Source organism: Condylura cristata, unplaced genomic scaffold (assembly GCF_000260355.1).
Source record: "Condylura cristata isolate star-nosed mole 26May11 unplaced genomic scaffold, ConCri1.0 scaffold00011, whole genome shotgun sequence".
NCBI classification, from domain to species: domain Eukaryota; kingdom Metazoa; phylum Chordata; class Mammalia; order Eulipotyphla; family Talpidae; genus Condylura; species Condylura cristata.
Genome location: NW_004567112.1, coordinates 11,478,740 through 11,500,117, shown reverse-complemented (window position 1 = coordinate 11,500,117; position 21,378 = coordinate 11,478,740). Strand labels below are relative to the sequence as shown.

The window sequence follows — 21,378 nt, the reverse complement described above, 5'->3', positions numbered from 1 at the left end:
TAAAAAAAAAATATTTTGACTTTTATTAATGTTGTAAAAGCATTTTATAATGATTGTTCTGAATAGAAGCTTAATGAAAATTTGATTACATAAATGAGAAAAGTAAATGTGGAGGTCAACCAGTAACAAAGGAATGTTATTATATCAAACATATATTTCCCAGAAACATAAATGAAGATAAATTATTGCTTTTAGGGCATTAATTCAATCAACCAGTCAAAACAATTCTTATGTGTCTTTTTCTTTATCAGGCACTATACCACACTAAATGCTTGTTTTTATGACACTTAAACTGTGTAAGAAACTTTAAATTATTTGATGGAGGCCTAATAAGTGCTCTGCTTATGAGAGTTCACTGTTAAAGAACCATTCTTTTATATCTTGCAGGCCATTCATGGCCAAAATTCTTTAGCTTTAAAGAACTTCCATAGGATGTGGGAGATTATACATCTAATAGAAATTTCAGAAATGCCTTTTTCTGTTTTTCTACCTTAGCTTGGATAAAGCCATGTCCGAACTAGGGGCTTGAACCGGAGCTTGTTTTTTATTAACATTTTATTTCTTTAACATACATGTTTATGCACCTCAGGGTTACTTGCAAAGTGTATGATCAGTATACACATAAAAGATAACACCACACCAACCAGAAAATCCCTTTCAATTGCTGTTCCCATTTAGGGAATCTAGTATCTTGACCTCTTATATTACATTAATTTTCCTTATTTTTATATACATGAAATAATAATACATATTTTGGTGACTTGCTTCTGCAACCTTGAATTCAACCAATTCAACCATGTTGGTGCATGGGTTTAGAGATTGTTCTCCTACGTAATATCCCATAGTTTGAACATGGCACAATTAATTTATCCATTCTGCTGCTGTCCAGTCATTTTTAATTTGGGGCTAATACAAACAATGCTATGTTATATTAATGTATATATTCTGGTAAACATATTGACTTAGTTCTTATGAATCTAGTGCTAACATAGGGATTGCTGAGCTTATAATTTTTTACCTCTTTTTTTGGGGGTGGGGTGGGGGGATATTTATGCAGTTCCTGAATCTTTTAAAATCTAGCTTTCCCCAGTCTACCAAGCCAGACTCTCCCATCTCTGTTACCCATCACTTTCTGTAATAGATTTTAAGTTTTCTGAGGGTAAACATTATTGTTACTGCTTTTTCATAAAATTACCTCATGTCTTGTAAGCTTTATTTTTGAAGTACAACCACCACTGCAGTATAGCCTATTGGAAAGGCTAAAATCCAGGAACACTGACAACACTAAACACTGGCATAAGCTCATTCATTGCTAGTTGGAATGTAAAATTGTCACTTTGGAAGATCGTTGGCAGTTTCTTAACAAAGCTAAGTATAGTCTTATCATGCAGTTCAGCAATCATACTCCTAGTTATTTTCCAGAATGAGTTGAAAACTATGTCCACACAACAAATGGCGCACAAAATGTTTTCAGCAGATTCACTCATAATTGCTAAAAATTGGAAGTAACCAAGATGTCCTTCATAAATGAATGGGCAAGCAAGCTGTGGCCCACCCAATATAATGGAATACTGGGGGGGGGGGGGATAACAAACTATTAAGCAACCCAAAACAAAACAAAACACTCATGAAAAAAACTTGAGCTGTGAGCTGAATGAATAAAGCCCTGTGGGAAAACTGCATAATATATGACTCCAACTATATGACATTTTGGATAAGGCAAAGGTTTAAAAAAACAGGGTTGACAGATATGCTGAGGCTGAGGCACACACACACATACATGGGGGGAATAAATAGGTGAAACACTACTTTTAATACTAAAAAGGAGATAGTTAGGGAAGTAAAGCTGTTCTATTTGATATGGTAATGATAGAGACATGATATTATGCATTTATCAAAGTTCGCAGAAATAGAAAAAACAAAGTGAATGCTAATGTAAACTATAGACTTTAGTTAATAATAGTGTGTCAATGTTAGTTCACCAAATGTGACAAATGTAACATTTGATTCTGGCTATTAATAATAGAGGAAACTGGGGGTGTGTTGGGGGAACGATCTTTGGCATTCTGTACTTTTCTATGCAACTTTCTGTGAACCTAAAACTGCTCTAAATATGCATAAAGCCTCACTCTTTAGCATTGTCACTATCTTCTTAGTCAAAGCTGACTTTGACTTACCTCAGCATATAGGACCCTAAATGGATTGACTCTGGCTATTTTATCTCCTACCACTTTCTTCTGTGAGCATTCTGTTGTGTTTTGAACTATCTTCTTGCCTCAGAAACTTTGCACTTGCTGGTCATTCAGTATGGAACATCTTCACCTGAAGGTGTTCCCCATTTCTTCTTCCCTCTCCCATTATCCAAGTCTGTTCTCAGATGCTACTTGATCAGAACAGACTGTCCTGAATATTTAGTATCAACATTTCTGATCTGTCCTTCCGCCATCACACATTTTTACTTTTATCCTGCTTATTTCCTTTACATTTTAAATAATTCCCTCACATTGATTATGTGTTAATTTGTAGGTTTTTTTACTTATGAAATATAGGTTCTATAAAAATAGGAATTTCATCTTTTTTCCTTATTCTCAGCCCCTAGGATAGTGAATCATACATGGTAAATACTTTAATAAATCTGTAGAATGAATGTGATATCCATGTTAATTTAAAATTAAAAAATCAAAAGTCTGGAATTTAAGTCATAAAATGCAGAATATATAATATTGGTTGGTAATCATTTACACTCCATATTTTATCAGATATCACCTTAAAAAGGTGGTTTCAAGTGTTGTGTTCCAATTTTTACCTTTTCTGAAAAAAGTATAACTGATACAAAAAGTGAATGTTTTCATTCATTATTTAGGGTACTTTTAAATAATTCTTAACTAAATTTTTATGTTGGTCAATTTACAGGTGAATTATGTAACCTCATTACCCTGGATGTAGCTCACAATCAACTTGAACACCTTCCAAAGGAGATTGGAAACTGCACACAGATAACCAACCTTGACTTGCAGCACAATGAACTGCTAGATCTCCCAGATACTATAGGTATGAAAATGAAGAGAAGACAGAGTTGCGCTTCTGTCCACTTAAAAAAATATTTCTGATTTGATAATAAAAATTAAAAGATTAAAATTCAGTTTTATCAAAGTAGTAAAACTTCTAGAAGATAGTATTTTAAAAATCACATTTGCCATTTCTTGGTACAGAAAATACTTAGAATTTAGGAAATGAGCTCAATTGTATTATAAAGAAGATGGAACATTGAGTCACGTCAATATTTTCTACTCTAACTGCTCACGTTGCAGAAAGTTCATCATCTGTTTTTTGCTTATTATAGAATGTTGCATGCTATTGCATGGGGTATGGTCCCTTTTTTGCTCAAGTAAACCTCATGGAAAAAAAAAATCCCTCTTGTGTTTTAAAAACACTCAGAATAGTTTAACATAATAAGAATAGTTTAAATGTTGTTCATTTCTAATATAGTGGGACTGAAAGAAGGTCTGTCTTGAAGTGCAAGATGTATTTCAAGGACAGCCAAACTGCAAAACATTGAACTTACTATGATATGTTTAATGTCTTGTTTATTTTTCTAAATGCCTGCTAATGTATAAATAGTAAAGAAATTTTTTTAAAAGTTTGGACTTGTTTTTACTTATTGGCATAGTATTAGGATGATACAGGATTCATTCAGAAAAATTCTGTGTATATTTAACATAGTTTGACAGTAAATCATTTAATCAATATTACTAAATTATTCAAGGCCAACAATGAGGTTTATCTTTATCCAAAAGACTTTTTGTTTGCTTCTGTCAGGTACCTAAGGGACCGTTTACCTGCCATTGTTTTAAGATTTGAGATTTTTATGGTCTCCCATGTGGCTCAGAAGCAGGCTGAAGGTGAATTGGAGCCATTTTACTTCCAGTTCACCTTAAGCACTAGGGTGCTGTAGTGTAGGGTTCCTGATTATTTGGTTACTAGACTGTACTCTTTTTTTTTTTTTTTTTAAGATTTCTTTATTTATGCATACAGAACTGGGGTATAGGCCAGAAGTGTAGCGACGGCTAGAGGACGCACCAGAGACAGAGTAGGGAGCAGAATAGGCAGACTGAGGAAAGAACACTGCTGAGGGGAGCAGCAGGCGAGGCAGGAGAAGCCTGCTCCTCTACATGGATCACCTCCCTGACAAGGGAGCAGACTTCTTAGGCCAGCTTGGTGCTGAACTTTAACCTGTTGTGCCACCAGGGAGGGCCCTAGACTGTACTCTTGATCATAGATTTTTCTTGGCAGAAATATACCTTAGCCTTTCAGCTTTGTCTCCTAGTTAAAGAAGTGTTCTTAAGACAAAAGCTTCTCTCACGTTTTTTTTTTCCCTGTGGGTTTCCAGCCCACTTCTGGCATGGTAATTAGTCATTACTTGTTAATTTTTAGTTTAGAAGTATTTTTAGTTGTTTTCAATGAGAATATTTGCTTGAATTACCTAATCTATCATTACTTAAAACAGAAACAATTTTAAAGTAAATTTTAATTAATGGTATCAGATTCCATGATAGCTATTTCTACAGAAAAGCAAGCTAAGACTTCAATATAGAATAGACATTGAAACCTGTATCTTCCTGATTTTTGGCCCAGACTATTTATATTACAATACTGTTTATGGTGACATTAAGTGTTCTAGGTAACAAGTTAACGGGACTAGATTAATCTCTGAAAGGCACCGTGGTCTACAACACATAGTAAGTTGTTTATTATTATTAATAGTGAACATGCCATCAAATTTCATATGTAAATAATAGAGTTTTACTTCAGTGGGGACTAAACACAGCTATTGCTTTTTCTCCTTAAAATATACTGAAATGCCCAAAACGAACAAAGAGAAGTGACCATAGAAGAAAAAGAGCACAGAAAAGATATATATACTATGTTTATAATGTAGGATCAAATTGATACCGAAAGAAAATAAAGAATATACTTATTTAAATTATCTTTGCCAAGTAAGATATAATAGAAAATGCTGTATAATATTAATGAACACATCCAAAGACCAAAATAGAAGTTAATTTGTAAAATAAAATAGAAGTTTCCAATGTTGGGGAGGGAAATGCACTGGATTATGGTGATGGCACATGGGTGATTTGGTGATGGGAAGCCCACAGGGATTAGAACTGAGATGAAAAAATGCACAAAATGATGTAAAAATAAACTATTATGTTATTAAAAAAAAAAAGTTCCCTTGGTTTTTGGACCAAAAAACAGAAAGATACAAAATAAGTAAAGAAAAGTCATAGGAGACAGGGCATAGGAGTTCTAGAAAGAGCATAGAAATAATGTAATGTAGCAACTAATGCAGTATAATTTTATATTTCTTTGAACTAGGCAAAAACCTAGATAACAAAATTGAAATTCTTTACCAAGAAAAAATAATGGAAAAGATATATTCCAGTAGAAATTTTAAAAATCAGATCTACTAAATTGGTTTTGAAGAAATAATACATTTATTATAATATGTAGCTTTTATTAGTTTAAATTAATGCTGGCCACATATAAATTGGGAGGTGTTCTATTTAGTTTTTGACAAAGCTTATATCAAATTGTCATTATTTTTTCCTTTAGTATTTGGCAAATACATTGGTGAAGCCATCTGGGTCAGAATGTTCTCTGTAGAAATCTTTGTAAAATTTTGACTTCTTTAATAGAGACAGGGATATCTAGATTATTACTTTATAAAAACTTTATCATGTGTTTCTTTCATGGAACATACTCATTTCACTTCTCACATTTACAAGGCATAAAATTGTTCATAATATTTTAAAATTTATAGTCTATAGTGATGCCACACCTCTAATTCTTTATACCAAAGAACTTTTATTTCTTTTTTTCTTAATCTGGTTGTTATAGGCCCCAACCCAAAAGAGTGTATCCTTTATCTTTTGGGAGAACATTTACCAGGGACTGGTAAATTTATGCATGCAAGAACTGGGGTTAGGTCAGAAGTGTGGGGAGGTGAGAGGACTCACCAGAGACAGAGTAGGGAGCGGAATAGGTGGATCTACTGAGATAAACTGCTGAGGGCAGTTGTGGGCAAGATGGGAGACATCTACTGCACCATGTGGGTTAGCTCCCTGGTTAGGTATCAAACTTATGTCACAGTAGCTGGCGATAACTTGATAGTGCTGAGACTTCAACCCCTGTACTACCAAGGAGGCCTGTAATCTCTATATGTTTTAGTCTTAAAGTTCATTAGTAAGCAATTGCCATAGAGGTCCTAGTCATTTCTTGGTTGACTGAAATCAAAGTGGTAGTTTGCTTAGAAATCATTCATGATGAAAGTAGTTCCCTAGTTCTTGAACGTTTGTAACCTTATAATTGAGCAGTTTGGATAGATATAAAAACTGTGGTGTCAAAATTCTTTTTCTTGAGCATTTTATTAAAATTTAGAGGTGGTTTTAGTGTCTTTAGGAATTGAATATACACAAGTATGAGACTTCTAATTTTTCTTGTTATAAATGACTTTTATCTGTTCGCCTGACTGCCAAATGGTTTTTTTTATATTTCTAAAGTTTAAAAACTCCATATAGGAACTTAAATGTGGATCTTTTTTTTTCCTCTGAGTCAGCTCAACAAGTAGGTTTAATTTATTTTAGTATAATTTTGTTCAGTTACATCTTGACATTTTTAGTTTGTTACATGTCCTTACATTAAATATATGTAAGCTTATTTTGAACATTCAGTTGAAACAATAGAAAAAAAGAATAATGCATACTTTTAACATGATCACTTTTCAGTAGAAAGGCACATAAAACAACTTCTTTTATAAAACTAAAGTCATGATTAATCTTCAAAAAAAAATTTGCTTACTGCAAATCAAAGAGCGTGACATTAGAGGCACTCAAATGTTATAAAGTTATATTCTTATCCCTCTCATTGATACCTGGTAACTTTGTATTTCTTAGGATATTATATAGATGCCAAGGGTTTTATTATTCCTTCAGCATATCAAGCAGTTCTAACTTTTTACTTCTTGGTTTCTACCAAAGATCTTTTTTTCTTAAATATTTAGATCATTTCCTCTACTCTTGCAGCTAATCAAATGGATATGAGGGCATGATCATTAATCTTGCTCTTACTCTAAGAGAGTCTAGCAGTATTTGTTATTTGAAACATTATGCATGTGTCTAGATTTCTATTCTGTTAAGTAGCAGTGAAATGGGGTATTAATTAAAGTACTCGAATGGTTACATGAAAACAGGTACATTATATAAAATCTTCTAGTTAGTACTACTAGGATCCTTTGGATTCACTTCTTTTGATGGAAGTTAACTTCTCCATGTATCCTTTCTTTTGATCTTCTTAATTTTACTTTCTCTCCTGTCAAGTAATTCTTTTTTGTTTTAAGTATGTTTAATATAAAAACATTTGATGTGATTATTAATCTTTTATAATTAAGATGCTGTAAGAATAAGTGATGTGCTTCACAATCTACAATGTGTGTGTCACATCACACACATAATAGAAATCAGTCAGAACTGAAACATTAACAATAAAAATCTAAACAATAGTTCATTTATCTTTATATGCTTTGGTAGGTAGTAAATAGGGTACAGCCATTATGCTGTGTAATGGCAAACAAAATCAGTCGTGTTTATTGAGATTTTTTGTAATATTGTAATCATTTATTTTTTAGGAGATTTTATTTATGCATACAGAACTGGGGAGCAGGCCAGAGGTGTAGGGTTGGTGAGAGGATTCACCAGAGACAGAGTGGAGAACCGCTGAGGGGAGCAGTGGACGGGTCAGGAGAGGTCTGCTGCGCCATGTGGGTCACCTTGAGGAAGCTGGGGATCGAACTCATGCTGAAGCGACTGCAGCTAGCTTGCAGTGCTGTTACTTTAACCTGCTGCACTACTAGGGAGGGCTTGTAAATCACTTATATTTATTAAAATGATTTTATTCCCTTTCTCCAACTCCGTTATATGTAGTATGACCATATAGCAGAAGGTTGAAGTTTGGTGAAAAATTTGGAGAGTTGAATTTTGAACTGTTAAAATCTTAACAGTCTTAATTGATTTCTGAGATTCTTCCTCTCATTTGTTGAACAGTTTAAAGTAGTGACTTAATTGGAATATCTCTTTATTACTTGTCTGTTTCCTGAAAAGTATAAGTTAAAATGAAAAGGAAACACAAAGCCACACTTGTCTTAGAGATTTTATACTAGTCCTGCAGTAAGCAGCTACCCTGTTCTCTTTACATTGGACTATAGACTTACCTTAAACTCACAGCTGATAATAAAATCTTCTAAAAATTACTATTTTGTATTTTCTTTCCTATAACTAGACCCCTTTAACATGAGTACTTCTAGACTATAATTCCTTGGTGATTATTACTTTTTATAATTCCTTGGTGATTATTATTATTAAATTGGTGTCATTTACTTTTGGCCAGGATAACTGACAGCTCATAGGATATGGAGAAGAGGCGGAAAGAAATGCAGAGGGGTAAAGCTTGTTGCAGTTCAGTGAGAGTGCTTCAAGAGATATTTATGGTTTCTCTGATTTAACCCTTAGCCTGCTCTATTAAAGAATATAAAGATAAATTCTCTTTGTTAAAAAAATTAATTCAGAAATTACCTATGAACTTAGGAAATATTAAGCTTCAATATTAATAGTTTTGTTCCAACTGTGAACCTGATACTGTAAGGCCTTTCGAGATAATTTAGGGGTTTTGTGACAAAGAGGGTGGGGGAGTCTGAAGTAGAACAAATATTATATTTTCTGTTTCTTCTCAAAATGAGATGGAGAAATACGCAGCAGACCTTGCCTTCAAGGCTGGGGCATGAAACAATTCACAGAGGTCTTTTTGTTGAACTGGGCTCTGAAAAATTGTTACATTAACTATGGTTATACCAACAAATAGAGTTTTAGTAATTAGATTTTATGTAATTAGAATATAACTTACATATAAAGCTTTTACTAGTTTTCTTTTTAATGGTGGTGTTCTTTGACATTTAAGAATTTTTGTGTTGTGCTTTTGTTTGCTTTCAGTTTTTCAATGTAATATTTCTGAAAAATTTATTTTTGCCATTATTTCATTATTAGAACTACTTGTCTTTCCTATTGATTTCCAACTATTTGGTTAAAATAAATTTAAGGCTATTTGAATTAGCCGTACTCAAAAGTTACACTGAAGTAACCTACAGGTGCTGATCATACTTGCAGAATTGAAAGCATCTTATTTTAATTCATAGACATTTAATGTTGTCATATTTTAAAAAATTTGACAGCACAAGAAATCAAGCAGTAAAAAAAAAAAAAAGAATTGTCCAAGTTAAGCACTTAAATGCAGGTGATTGTAATGCTAACCTGCATTTATAGGCAGACACCCAGCAACATTGTTTTATTTCTTGGCCTCAGTGTTTCAACAGTGTGGCAAGCTATGACTTGACTTCTAGGCTGCTGTTTAGTTTGTGGTTAACTTCTCATTGCTCATTAAAAGAGGTTAGAGTTGAAACCGCTGCCGAGGGTGAATCACAGTAAATACCAGACTCCTGATGTCAGTTTTAATTTTTCTGGCACAAGAGAATTTGTATATTTCATCCTTGTTTTTCACATCTTTTATTTTGCCGATAATAATGGGTTTGGCAAAGTGTGGATGACTCTTTTATAATAACCATGCTTTCAAGAAAATGATCAGGCATTTTCAGATGTGAGGTTCCCCATCAGAATAGTTTATTCTCATGGAGTATACTTTTTTCTTTTTTCTTTTTTTTTAAAGTTCAGCCTCTTCTAAACCCACAAAAATGAGGGATTAGGGAGGAAAGAAAAAGCTTACGAAAGTTAGAGGTGCCATTTGGTTTAATTAAGCACTAATATTAGTTTAAATAAGCATTAATGTTGGTGAAAAGCACTAGTAAGTTTGTGACAATTTCACTATGCCATTTTTCTTTCTTTCTTTCTTTTTTTTTTTTAATTTATTTGTGCTTACAGAACTGGGGTACAGGCCAGAGGCTCAGGGGCGGCGAGAGGCTTCACCAAAGACAGAGTGGGGAGCAGAACAGGCAGATCGATGAAGTACACTGCTGAGGGGAGCAGTGGGTGGGTCAGGAGAGGTCTGCTGCCCCATGTGGTCACCTCCGGGGCAGGTGGGAAGGTGGGAATCGAACTTATGCTGAAGTGGCTTTAGCTTCTTAGTGCTGCGCTTTAACCCACTGCGCCACCAGGGAGGAGGGCCTCACTATGCCATTTTTATAATTTTTAAGTTCTGGAAAACTATTCTGATAGTAAAAGTGAGAAATTTAAGGAGTTATTTTGCTTTTGGAAGAGTTGTTTTTGGAATGTTGTTCTACTGTCTGTACTTCTGAACTAAATTTGGTTACCATACTAATTTGTTACCATAGGACTTCAGTGAGAATAAGAAAGTGGATACAGTATTATATTCATCTACTCTTCTGTAAATAGTGACTAAATGAGACATGCCTGTTGATGAAGAAAAATTCTGAGGACTTTGTACCTAACAAGCCCTTTCTTCTTCCAGCAGATTTCACATACCCCTTAATGAATGCTTCAGCCATTTTATTACAGTGGAACAGCTTTCATCCATAGGGAAGGTAGTGATCTGACTAAAGAAAGAGGTGGTCTTATCTACTTCCAGTTCTCACAAGCGTTTGCCTCTTTTATTTTCAGCTGTATTAGCAAATTAGTTTTGTCAGAAGATCTTCAAGTTCTTTATAATCAGACATTATCACTACTTTCAGGAAAATTTCTACCTTTACCAACCTTGCTATAGCTGTAGGGGCCAAGGGCATTAAGAAGGCAGGAGAAGATATTGATGCCTTCCCCTGCCCTCCTGATTTTGAAAGAATGTACTAATGGGCCCTAGCCTTCACTTTTGGTGTTGATGAAATTTGTAACTTGTCACACATGTACATAAAGATATCTGTATTAAGGATGTTCATTAAAGCATTCTTTTTAAAATATCATTGGGGAATGATTAAATTGATAATGGTACATATACCATGCTTGGCATTGTTGAGGCTGCCTCCACATGCCTCTGAACCCCACCACCTTCAGGCATGGCACTTAGTGTCAGTAGTATCTCTCAGAAAACTGACCTCATGAGATTTGTCAGAAGTCTGACTTCCCGGTGTTTGGATGTGGTTGCTTCTGGAGGGACTACAGAAGTTCTCAGGGATGGTTGTCTGACTATCAGAGATGTCTTTGACCTGCTTGATGGGATTCCTGAAATGTTGAGGGCAGAGGGCAGGAGGTGACATGGTATGTGCAGCCTGCAGTTCATGCTGGATTCTTGGCTCATAATATCCCTAGAGATAATACTGACTTGGCCAGACTTGATTTCAGTCTCATAGGAGATGTCATTTGTAATCTCTATTCCTTTGTGAAGACAGTGGCTTCTCCAGCTATAACTTGGTGAGGCCATTGCACAGATTGACATAGAGTAGAGGAACCGTGCTTGCGTGACAGTCATGTGTGAACCAACAGACTAGGTGACTGTCTCCATAGAGATACAGAGCTCTGACAGTAAAGATGTCTCCTTGGAGCCTAGGTTCCAGTTAGCTTTGAAGACACAGAATGATACCTTTACAGTACTATAGGATAAAGCAATTTCAGATTACTCCAGGAAATAATATAGTAGAGGAGTATCTCTGATCCCTTTTTGTATACACTGAGCCTCAAGTTTCCTGTTGTAGTTTTAAATGGAACCCTTGGATTTATAAATTTGTATGATACTTTGAATGCTTGGCAGCTGGCATCAAACTTTATCTGTTCAGCCTGTCTCATTCAAACATGCCAGACCAGCAGATACTGCACTCAGTGAAGATGATGCCAAAATCTGCATAGTCTATGATCTGATACCCTTACACCCATTCTAACTGCGAATGCAAGCACTAGAGGGGCTAATCGAATGTCTTCATTTGGTGGCTTTATTGAATTTTCTAATGTTTGTGATCATCTCCAGAGTTACCTGATGGTATTGTTGCACCCAGGATATGAAAAAAACATTATAAATACTTTTTAAAATGAAAAAATGGGAGCTACTGTGTTCTTCAGATGGACCAGTCCTACAACAAGTTGAAAGTGAAGTTCAAACTTCCTTTGGTCTTTATTTATTTATTATTTTTAAAGATTTATTTATTCATTCATACAAAACTGGGGTACAAGCCAGAGGTGCAGGAGCGGTGAGAGGCTTCACCAGAGACAGAGTAACAGAATAGGCAGATCGAAGTACACTGCTGAGGGGAGCAGCAGGCAGGTCAGGAGAGGTCTGCCGCACCATATGGGTCACCTCTGGGGCTCGGGATTGAACTTGCACTGAAGCTGCTGCAGCCAGCTTGCAATACTGCATCCTAATCAAAGGAAGGGCCCTTCCTTTGGTCTTTAAGTGAGAAGAGAAATAATGGTGTCAGTGACAAATTATTATTTTGCAGTGTTACCAAGCATAAAGGTTTAGTGGAATCCACACTCTGAAACCTATTGTAGCCCCACAGCTTTTAAGTGTACTCAGTGTAACTCTGGATTATGCCAAGAGTACTTAGGCACTGGAGCAGGACAGTAGTCTATGATACACTTGTATACCTCTTGCAGGAGTTAAGGCAAACTCCTGGTGGTTCAGACCACCACGTTGAAATCCACATTGATTTCATTGATGTTTAAAACTGGAGCAAAGAGCAGAAATCACCAATGCCATTCATTAATATGTTACTGGAGCTATTGGCGAGGAATAAGTTTTGGAAAAATGTAAAGTATTTGAGGAAGTCCTTGAGATACTAAGGCCTAGCAGGAGGAATGGGTTTACAAATTCAGTGAAAGTAGCTCTACTACTTTCTTTTCAGAGACAATGTAGACAGGCTAATGGATCAGGATGGTATACACTGCTGCTCCTTGTGGCTCTGCTACTGGCAAATTTAATGATTGAGGATTGAGATTATTGTGAATAATCCTCTCTCATACCAGTCTTTCATCACTGATTTCATCACATGCTGTTTGGTTTGCTTATGTGTAGGTGAAAAATTACATATATTTTCAGAATACCCTTTCCCCCCAAAAAAATTTAATATTTAAAAAATGGTTAAATAAAATGAGGTCTGTGTATATTCATAAGAAAATATTTCTATGACCAGTTACATGGAAGAGGTAATATGTTACATATCTCTGGCCAGGAAGCTAACCCATCTGTGGCACAAAAGACTCTCTTGTCTCGTCCACTGTTCCCCTTTTTGTAGTGTATTTCGGGAAATCTACCTGTTGCGCTCCACACTCTGTTTCTGATGACGGCCTACAATTCAGTTTTTCTACACACACACACACACACACACACACACAAATTGCTTAGAGTTAGATCTCATTAATCACATAGTATGCTATATGTGTGTGTGTGTGTGTGTGTATAAAACTGTGGTTACCTTGGGAAGAGAGAAAAATATATTCATATATATTTATTTTTTCAGAAAAATCTTTAAACTTAAAAAAAATAGTTTATTTTTACATCATTTTGTACATTTTTTCATCTCAGTTGTAATCTCCGTGGGCTTCCCATCACCAAATCACCCATGTGCCATCACCATAGTCCAGTGCATTCTCTTCCCCCCACTGTTTTTGATCCTATTCCAATTCCACCCCCATAAAATGTCTCTGGTATATAGCTGTTCATTATTATTCTTATTTCCTGCTATGAGTGAAGCCATCCTGTATTTTTCCTTTTCTTTCTGGTTTATTTCACTAAGCATGATCTTTATTCATATATCTTGTAATTAAAAAAATTACTTGGCGGACCCTCCCTGGTGGCGCAGCGGGTTAAAGCACAGCACTGAGAATCTAAAGCTGCTTCCGCATGAGTTCGATTCCCGGAGGTGATCACATGGCATGGCAGACCTCTCCTGACCCGCCCGCTGCTCCCCTCAGCAGTGTACTTCGTCGATCTGCCTGTTCTGCTTCCCACTCTGTCTCTGCTGAAGCCTCTCGCCGCCCCTGAGCCTCTGGCCTGTACCCCAGTTCTGTATGCACAAATAAATAAATCTTTAAAAAAAAATTACTTGGCAAGGTAGGGAGAATGCTCCTTTTTTCTCTATCTGAAAATAGGCTGCTTAGAAGTTTCTTTTGAGAAAAATTATTGCAGATATTTGTAGAATTAGTTAAGATAGCATGCTTTGCGTTAAGAGTAAGCAAGCTTCACTAGCGCAGTTAATGAAGATCTTGAAGAACAGTTACTTTATAAGGAACCCATTGAAGCTTATGATAGTTCTGCTACTAATGGTTGGTGAGTTTAACAAGTCACTATATATATTTTATGCTAAAATTTCCTGCTAATTACTTTCAGATGGTTCTTGTTTCCGCTTTCTGTCCTTTTTTTTTTTTTAATCAGAATGGCTATCTAAAATTTCACTGCCTCCTTTTTTCATGACTTAATTCATTTACTCATCTTATGGAGAAGATGAACATGCCAATGTAAAGTGTCTAAACACCTTAACCTCTGTAATATCATAGTCTCTTAATAAAAATATTTATTGAAGAAAAGGATGGTTGAAAGATAACACACTGTAAAATAACCTTAGAATTATACCTCTTTTTCTTTTCAAAATAATATTTGGAAATTAGAAAACTAGAAATCAGGGAAAGTATACACAAATTAATCTTGCATAATCATTGCAGAGATAACTCAGTTTTGATGTGTTTTCTTTCATGTTTGTTTTGCACGCAAGGGTTGTTAATTGAGATCATACAACTATACCGTGCTTTTACTTATAAAGTGCTTAATACTTTAAAAAACTTAAAGGTACAGAATATAGCAGAATATAGATATATTACAGGGCAAAAATCATGTATTGAACATGATAGCTAGGTAAAGATTATGAGGCATAAAGACTACCCTCCTAACGTATCAGATTTAACTTATAAGTGTTGTAGTAATGTTGCACCTAGGAAAGTTAAACTTTCTGAAAAATAGTTAAAGCAGGAAAAAATAAGACCTATCAGAAGGTTGCTGAGAGTTAAAAGGCATCAAAATATTTGTCTCCAAATAGTTGTGTGATGCAGACTTCTATTTTTATAATTTACTAACACTGGGAAAAGCATTTAATTTAAAACTAGAGACTGCATTTAGCAGGCAGTCTACAATTGTTGAAGTAACAGTTAGAACTTGAAGTCAGAAAAAATCAGGCATAAAAAAGAAATCCATTGAACTTAAAATTTGGATTCCTTTTTTTGATATCAACATGAACTTACTTTCTAATGGACATTGTTTAAATAGGATTTAAACTTTTTTGACAACAGATATCATGTCTACATAGTTTATAACTTACTATGTTTTTGGCACAAATAAAGAAAATACCTATTTTTTCTGCTCTGCTTTTTTGTTTATTCAGTAGTGGCTCAAACTAGATAAGTTTAAGTAATAGGAGAGGCTATGACTTTGACTTTTGTTTGTGGTGTTACGATTGAGATTTTTTTAAACATCAGGCTAACATTTTAGAGAAATTTTAGGATTTTTGTATTTAAACTTATTGAAAATATTAAACTACCTGATCTCACAAAATAATTATGCTTCTTAAATTTTAAAATAATGCTAATTTTAGAAATTTAGAAATGTCTTCAAAGTATGCATTTTTAAACAACTTGCTCTCTGTGGATTAGAATCACATAGATACAAATGGGATAGCTAAAGTATGTACTACTTTGATGTAATTTGTTTAGTCCTTATCTTTATAAAGGTATTTGTTGTTAAAGTATGACAGTGCTTTCTAATAATTCACTTAAACATTGACTTAGAGCTATGCATTTCATTATTTCTCTAAGAAAGGTAGGCACAAAAGTAGTTTCAGTTTTATCCTAATTAATAAAATGTAGTTGTTTGATAATAGATGTTAAGGATCTTGCTAAAATGGTACTTCAGAATAATTCATAAATACTTGGTTAATAGCCTGAGAAATTCACTAGATTTAAAAAAATGTATTAAATTCCTTTTTTGTCTTCACAGGAAACCTGTCTAGCTTAAGTCGTCTTGGTTTGAGATATAACAGATTGTCAGCAATACCCCGATCTTTGGCAAAATGTAGTGCACTTGAAGAATTAAATTTAGAAAATAATAACATTTCTACTTTACCAGAGGTAAGAAGTAGAAACAAATCTGCAAAATAATGAAGGGGAAAACTAAATTTTTATAAATGGGTAAATAATTTTATGATTTTGAGTGTGCTATGAATAATTAGCCACCACCACACTGAAGACTGCAAAGGAGGAATCTTAGCAACGTTAAAAAAATTTTTTTTTTTTCTTTTATGCAGAAGGAAAGAACCAGGGTAGAAAATCAGTGTGCTGCTTTTTCCTATAGCACTGCATACATCTTTCTGATGTTTTGGGAAGTGATGATAGCAATTATTTTGGAAAGGTTGTCAGACTGGTTTCAGAACGTAACTATCGTACCTTGTTCAGTTACTAAAAAAAGAAAAGGTGGTGTAGAAGGATGATAAATGAAAAGAATTAACTGCATACAACACACTAAAGATTAATATTACCTACAGTACTCCTGTTACCCAGATTATTACTTTGCTTAAATAATGTTAAAGCCTATTTAACATATCTATCACCAAAATGTTTTTTTAGTAAATTATTTTTAATTTGGTTTTTCTTTTAGAAAAAGATTTTTATTTATTTTCCTTAGATATCAACTGGGAAAGATACAGGATTCTTTCTTTCTCCTTTGCTTTTTGTATTTTGTTGGCTATTATTTAGCATACCCAATGAATTATATATCTGCTTATGGTTATTTAATAAGTAGATCTTAATTGTATTCTAACAAAAAGGTGGAATGTGAGTTTGAATTTGTAAGCTTTGTAAAGTTTTTTTCTAACAATTCAAAATATCTTCTGTTACGTCACTGTTAGGCTAGACTGTGACTGGTTCGTGTGTGTGTGTGTGTGTGTGTGTGTGTGTGTTTGAGTTAAAGTAAAAGGGTGATTTACATTAAAAAAATTTGGATTTATGTTTTGATTTATAAAGAACAATTGGGTTGATGAAGTTTTAAATTTGTAGTAATTATAACTTGATGGGGTTCCTTTAGGGCTTGATTTATGAATTTAAGTATCACTGATGCTTTATAGTTTCAGTATGCCTAACCCTACAGAGTAGGTCTATGTCAAATCTTTTAGAAAAAGATTTGACATAGTGAGAAATTTAAAATTTAATTTACATGTTCAGTCTTAGTGACAAGAAATTAATAATTATTGGTTACCTCTTAGGATACAGATATTGTGCTAAGTACTTTCATCTTTATTTTGTGACTGAAAAGCCAGGATTTATTTTCAATTAGAGAACTTTTAGCAAGGACAGTTCTCTTTAAGTTTGGCTCTGGAAGGTGTGTGCTTATGCGCATGTGTGTGTGTGTTTAAACTGGCACATTTTCATATAGAGAAGATGACCCTTGATTGGTCGTGTCCAAATATGAGAAAGCACTAAGTCATATTTGAAAGTAGTCTGTGCTTTGAAAGCAGCATATGCCTAAAGCAAATGTGTAATTGTCTGCATTTTTAATAAGCACAATAAGGAAAACAATAAAATGTATTAAACAGCACTTACTAGACATTCAAGCTGAGTTCAACAAGAAAAATCAGGAAAGTGTTTTTCAATTGGGGTTCATTGCTGAAATTACAGCCTGCAGGATGACGCTGCCTTTCCATTTGAAAAATAGCTGACAATGGCCTAGATTCAGTATAGACATGTAGACATAAGGTCCAGCAGTTTAATACATTTAAGCATAATATGCACAAGGCATAAGGCTGGGAACACTGTATTTTCCCACTTAAATCTTTACTGAAATCCTACTAGTTAATCTCATCAAATAGGTAGGAAAATAAGAGAAGTTGTGTTTTGGGGCAAGTTTGTTTCCTTAAATATTTTTTCTGGGAATATAGTGAGAGTTATTTTGATTATCTAGCTCACCGTAAGTCACAAAAACTGGTAAGCAGAGGATCTAAGTAAGATAGAACTTAGAATGTGACTGACTCTAAGACAATGATAACCAGTCTCAAAACTTTACCGTAGGATCTAAGGTGAGACTGGAGTTTCCTTCTTGTTGCTCTGCTTCAGATAACCTAGGTGTTAGCATTTTATCATTGAAGAATATCAGTTCAATAAAATAAACCAGTTGTAAGAATAATGTTTCAACTAGAAGATTCAATAAAACTCACTTAGGTAAAGAAAGATGTAGATATTTTTCCTAAATTACTGCCATGAAGTTTTCTCATCACCACTCTTGTCAACTTTTTACCTGTTTATACTAGTTAAGACACTTCTATAATGTTCAGTATAAAAAGCAACTTTTTATTTCACCATAAAAATATACCTTCAATTATATAATTATATCTTTTCTTCAGTTGTCTTTGCAATCAACTGACAGCTGCAGATACTAAGTCTTCAATTTCCTTATGGAAAATAGTTGAAATTTGAGCGTTATTTAAAACATACACATACGTAGACACCCTCCACTGATTGTTTTCTGCCTGGACTTTTACTTCAGTTATGCAATATTTTCTGGTTTTTATTTTTTTTGTCTATTTAAATTTTTTTTCATCCTTCAAGATCTGTCTAAGCGCTAGAGCTGCTTTTCCAGTTATTCCACTATTTCTCGTTTTTTAAATTTAAATAGAAAAGGAATTTACAGCTTCATCACTTATAAGTCATCTCTTTTAAACTCTTCATTATCACCAATGAAATAAGGTGTTACCATTTTGTAAGTGGATAAACTAAGAAAAATAACTTGCCCAAAGTCACAACTACTTAAATATAGAACCAGACATCAAAACTATTTTATAGACTATACCAGTATTCTCAAACATTTATATGACCATATAAATCACCTGGGAATATTCCTGAGAGTCATACTATGATTCTGTAGGAATGGAGTCTTAGAGTCTGCAATTTAATAAGCTCTCAAGGGATGCTGATTCTGCTCTTCCTTCAACCAGACTTTAAATAGTGAGAGCCTTGACTATATAATTTATTATTGATTATGTGCAGTTATGTATCATTTCCTGTTTCTTTCTGAATGCTTTATTTCTCTAAACAGGGTTTATTTTTCTCAATGACAAAGATTTCTTTTACAATACCTAAAATCCTGTACTATGATTACATGGTAAGAGGTAGGGTGATATACTTATTTGGTAGATGCCTATTCCCTTAGAAATTTTGTGGCAGGCACTATGTTTATCTTAATAATAATTTAGAGATTGACTAACACGTAGATAGTATTCTTCACATAACTAATTTAACTAACTTAACACCTAGATAGTATTCTTCACATAACAAATGTCAGAGCCAGGACTCAGACCCAGGAATAACTGATAGTTTCTGCTGTGTAGATTGAGTCAAACTGGCTGTTTACGATTAGACAACTCTTCCTGCAGACATATTTTCTTTCCACTTACTCAGAGTTTAAAAAATTAAAACCAAAGACTGGAAATCAAGAGAGATCAAGTAAATGAATATCTGTTTTTTGTAAAATCTAGAGATGACTTTATTGGCTCCACAAACCTGTGTTGAAAGGCAGCAAGTAATTAGAGCTGAGTAGAGACTGTCACCCTAGGTGAGGCATTTCAGATCTGTGCTACCCAACTTGTAATGTTTGTTCCCTGTATTTGGGACTGCTGCTCTGTATAGAATAAGTCTGATTATAGTTCTTGTGCGTATTTCCTTTTTTACAGAGTCTTTTATCAAGTCTTGTGAAACTGAATAGTTTGACCTTAGCTAGAAATTGCTTCCAGTTATATCCAGTAGGTGGTCCATCTCAGTTTTCTACCATCTATTCCCTGAACATGGAACACAATCGAATCAATAAAATCCCATTTGGAATTTTCTCCAGAGCAAAAGTATTAAGTAAGCTGAATATGAAGGTAAGTCTTTGTAATGGGGAGTGCGGGTATGTTTTATTACTAATAGAATATGTGCTAATATTTATGTTTTTCTATAATCATGTGAATGGGTGCTTGTTTTGTACTAATGGGATCTAATTTGATAATAAGAGTACTTCAGGGCAATTCTTTTTTTAGATAATAAAGCTCTTAGGGCTGTGTTTGCCTTTAGCAATTTGTCCTAATGAAATTATCGTGAATGTCCATAAAAGTGTAGCTGTAGGGATTGTTTTTGCAGAGCTTTCTACTGAGTTCATAGCAAGCTATTAATAGACATTTCCTTTTTATTTTTAAAGTAATTTATCTTAATGGAATATTATAGAGCCATTGGAAAACAATTTTCTAAAGAATGGTAAATACTACCTGAAATATTCTCAGCTACTAAGTAGAGAAAAGTTAAAGCATGTATGACTCATTAAACATTTTTAAAGTTGTTATTAATATGCTTAATTTTATATTAGATGTCTATAGGTTTATATCATACATATAAGCAGTGTTTATCAAAAAATATAAGAATTATTTATGAGTAATATTTAATTTCTTCTTGTCTGTATTCTTGATAGTGAATGAATTTTATATTGTTATAAAGGGGTGGGGGGAGAGCTTGGAGTCTATTTCCAAAAATGGAAAGAAGTGAAAAATGATTATTTTCAGTGACTTAAATTGTAGTGAAAAAGCCTTATATCCAGATGTTATAAGTAAATTGGCATATAGCTAATTCATGACTGAGGTGGGAATCTAGGAAACCTATATTTTCTGCTTATAGCTGTAGCTTTCTTTCTGTTGTGTTACGGTATATTCTTTTCATCTTTGTGCCATTTCAACATAATTGTGGTTTTTTTGAACCGTAGTCTACATGTATTATTTCTTGATTCTTTCTGTAATTGAGTATCTGTAAGTGATTATGTATCATTTAGAAGTATGTAATAAGAGAAGGAATGGCAATTAAAGATAATTTTAATTTTTGGTGTAAAATTTATTTTAATTAATATTAGCAATTTAGTAGATAATGACATTAATTCTAAATACTCTAAGAAGTTTCAAGCACAGCAGTCCAGTTGTAGATTATTTTTGCATTTGGTCATACATTTTTGTTAATATGGGAAGTATGGGAAGGCTTACTATTTTCAGTGGGGGAGTAAAACTTTGGCTAGAGTTTTGCCTAGAATTTTCTTCAAAACCATAACAAATGTTTAAAAATTCTTTTTCTTGAAAGAAGTCAAAATGAAACCTGGTACTTCCTCTTCATCTAAGCTCCAGTGATAAATTTTTATAATGATAATATCATACTGTAACTACCGGTAGCTAGATAATTAGTTTTAATGTAATGAAAGATAAAACTCAGTTTTCAAATAAATATTTGCCATGGATGCTTTAAAGGCAGTACTACATGGGAAATTTATAGCAGTAGTGGCCAATATTAAAAAAAAAGAAAGTTCTCAATGTAATATCTACTTTGG

At 33.9% G+C, this 21,378-nt stretch overlaps 1 protein-coding gene across 1 annotated transcript in view; it reads left to right on the top strand.

The window, feature by feature from the left end:
• The window catches only part of SHOC2 (soc-2 suppressor of clear homolog (C. elegans)), a 64,039-nt gene that overhangs the window by 35,357 nt on the left and 7,304 nt on the right, over positions 1-21,378 (top strand). Inside the window, exons 3-5 of the mRNA XM_004680440.2 lie at positions 2,914-3,051; positions 15,991-16,121; positions 19,712-19,900. Coding sequence (XP_004680497.1) covers positions 2,914-3,051; positions 15,991-16,121; positions 19,712-19,900 — 458 coding nt within the window. The remainder of the gene's footprint in view (positions 1-2,913; positions 3,052-15,990; positions 16,122-19,711; positions 19,901-21,378) is intronic.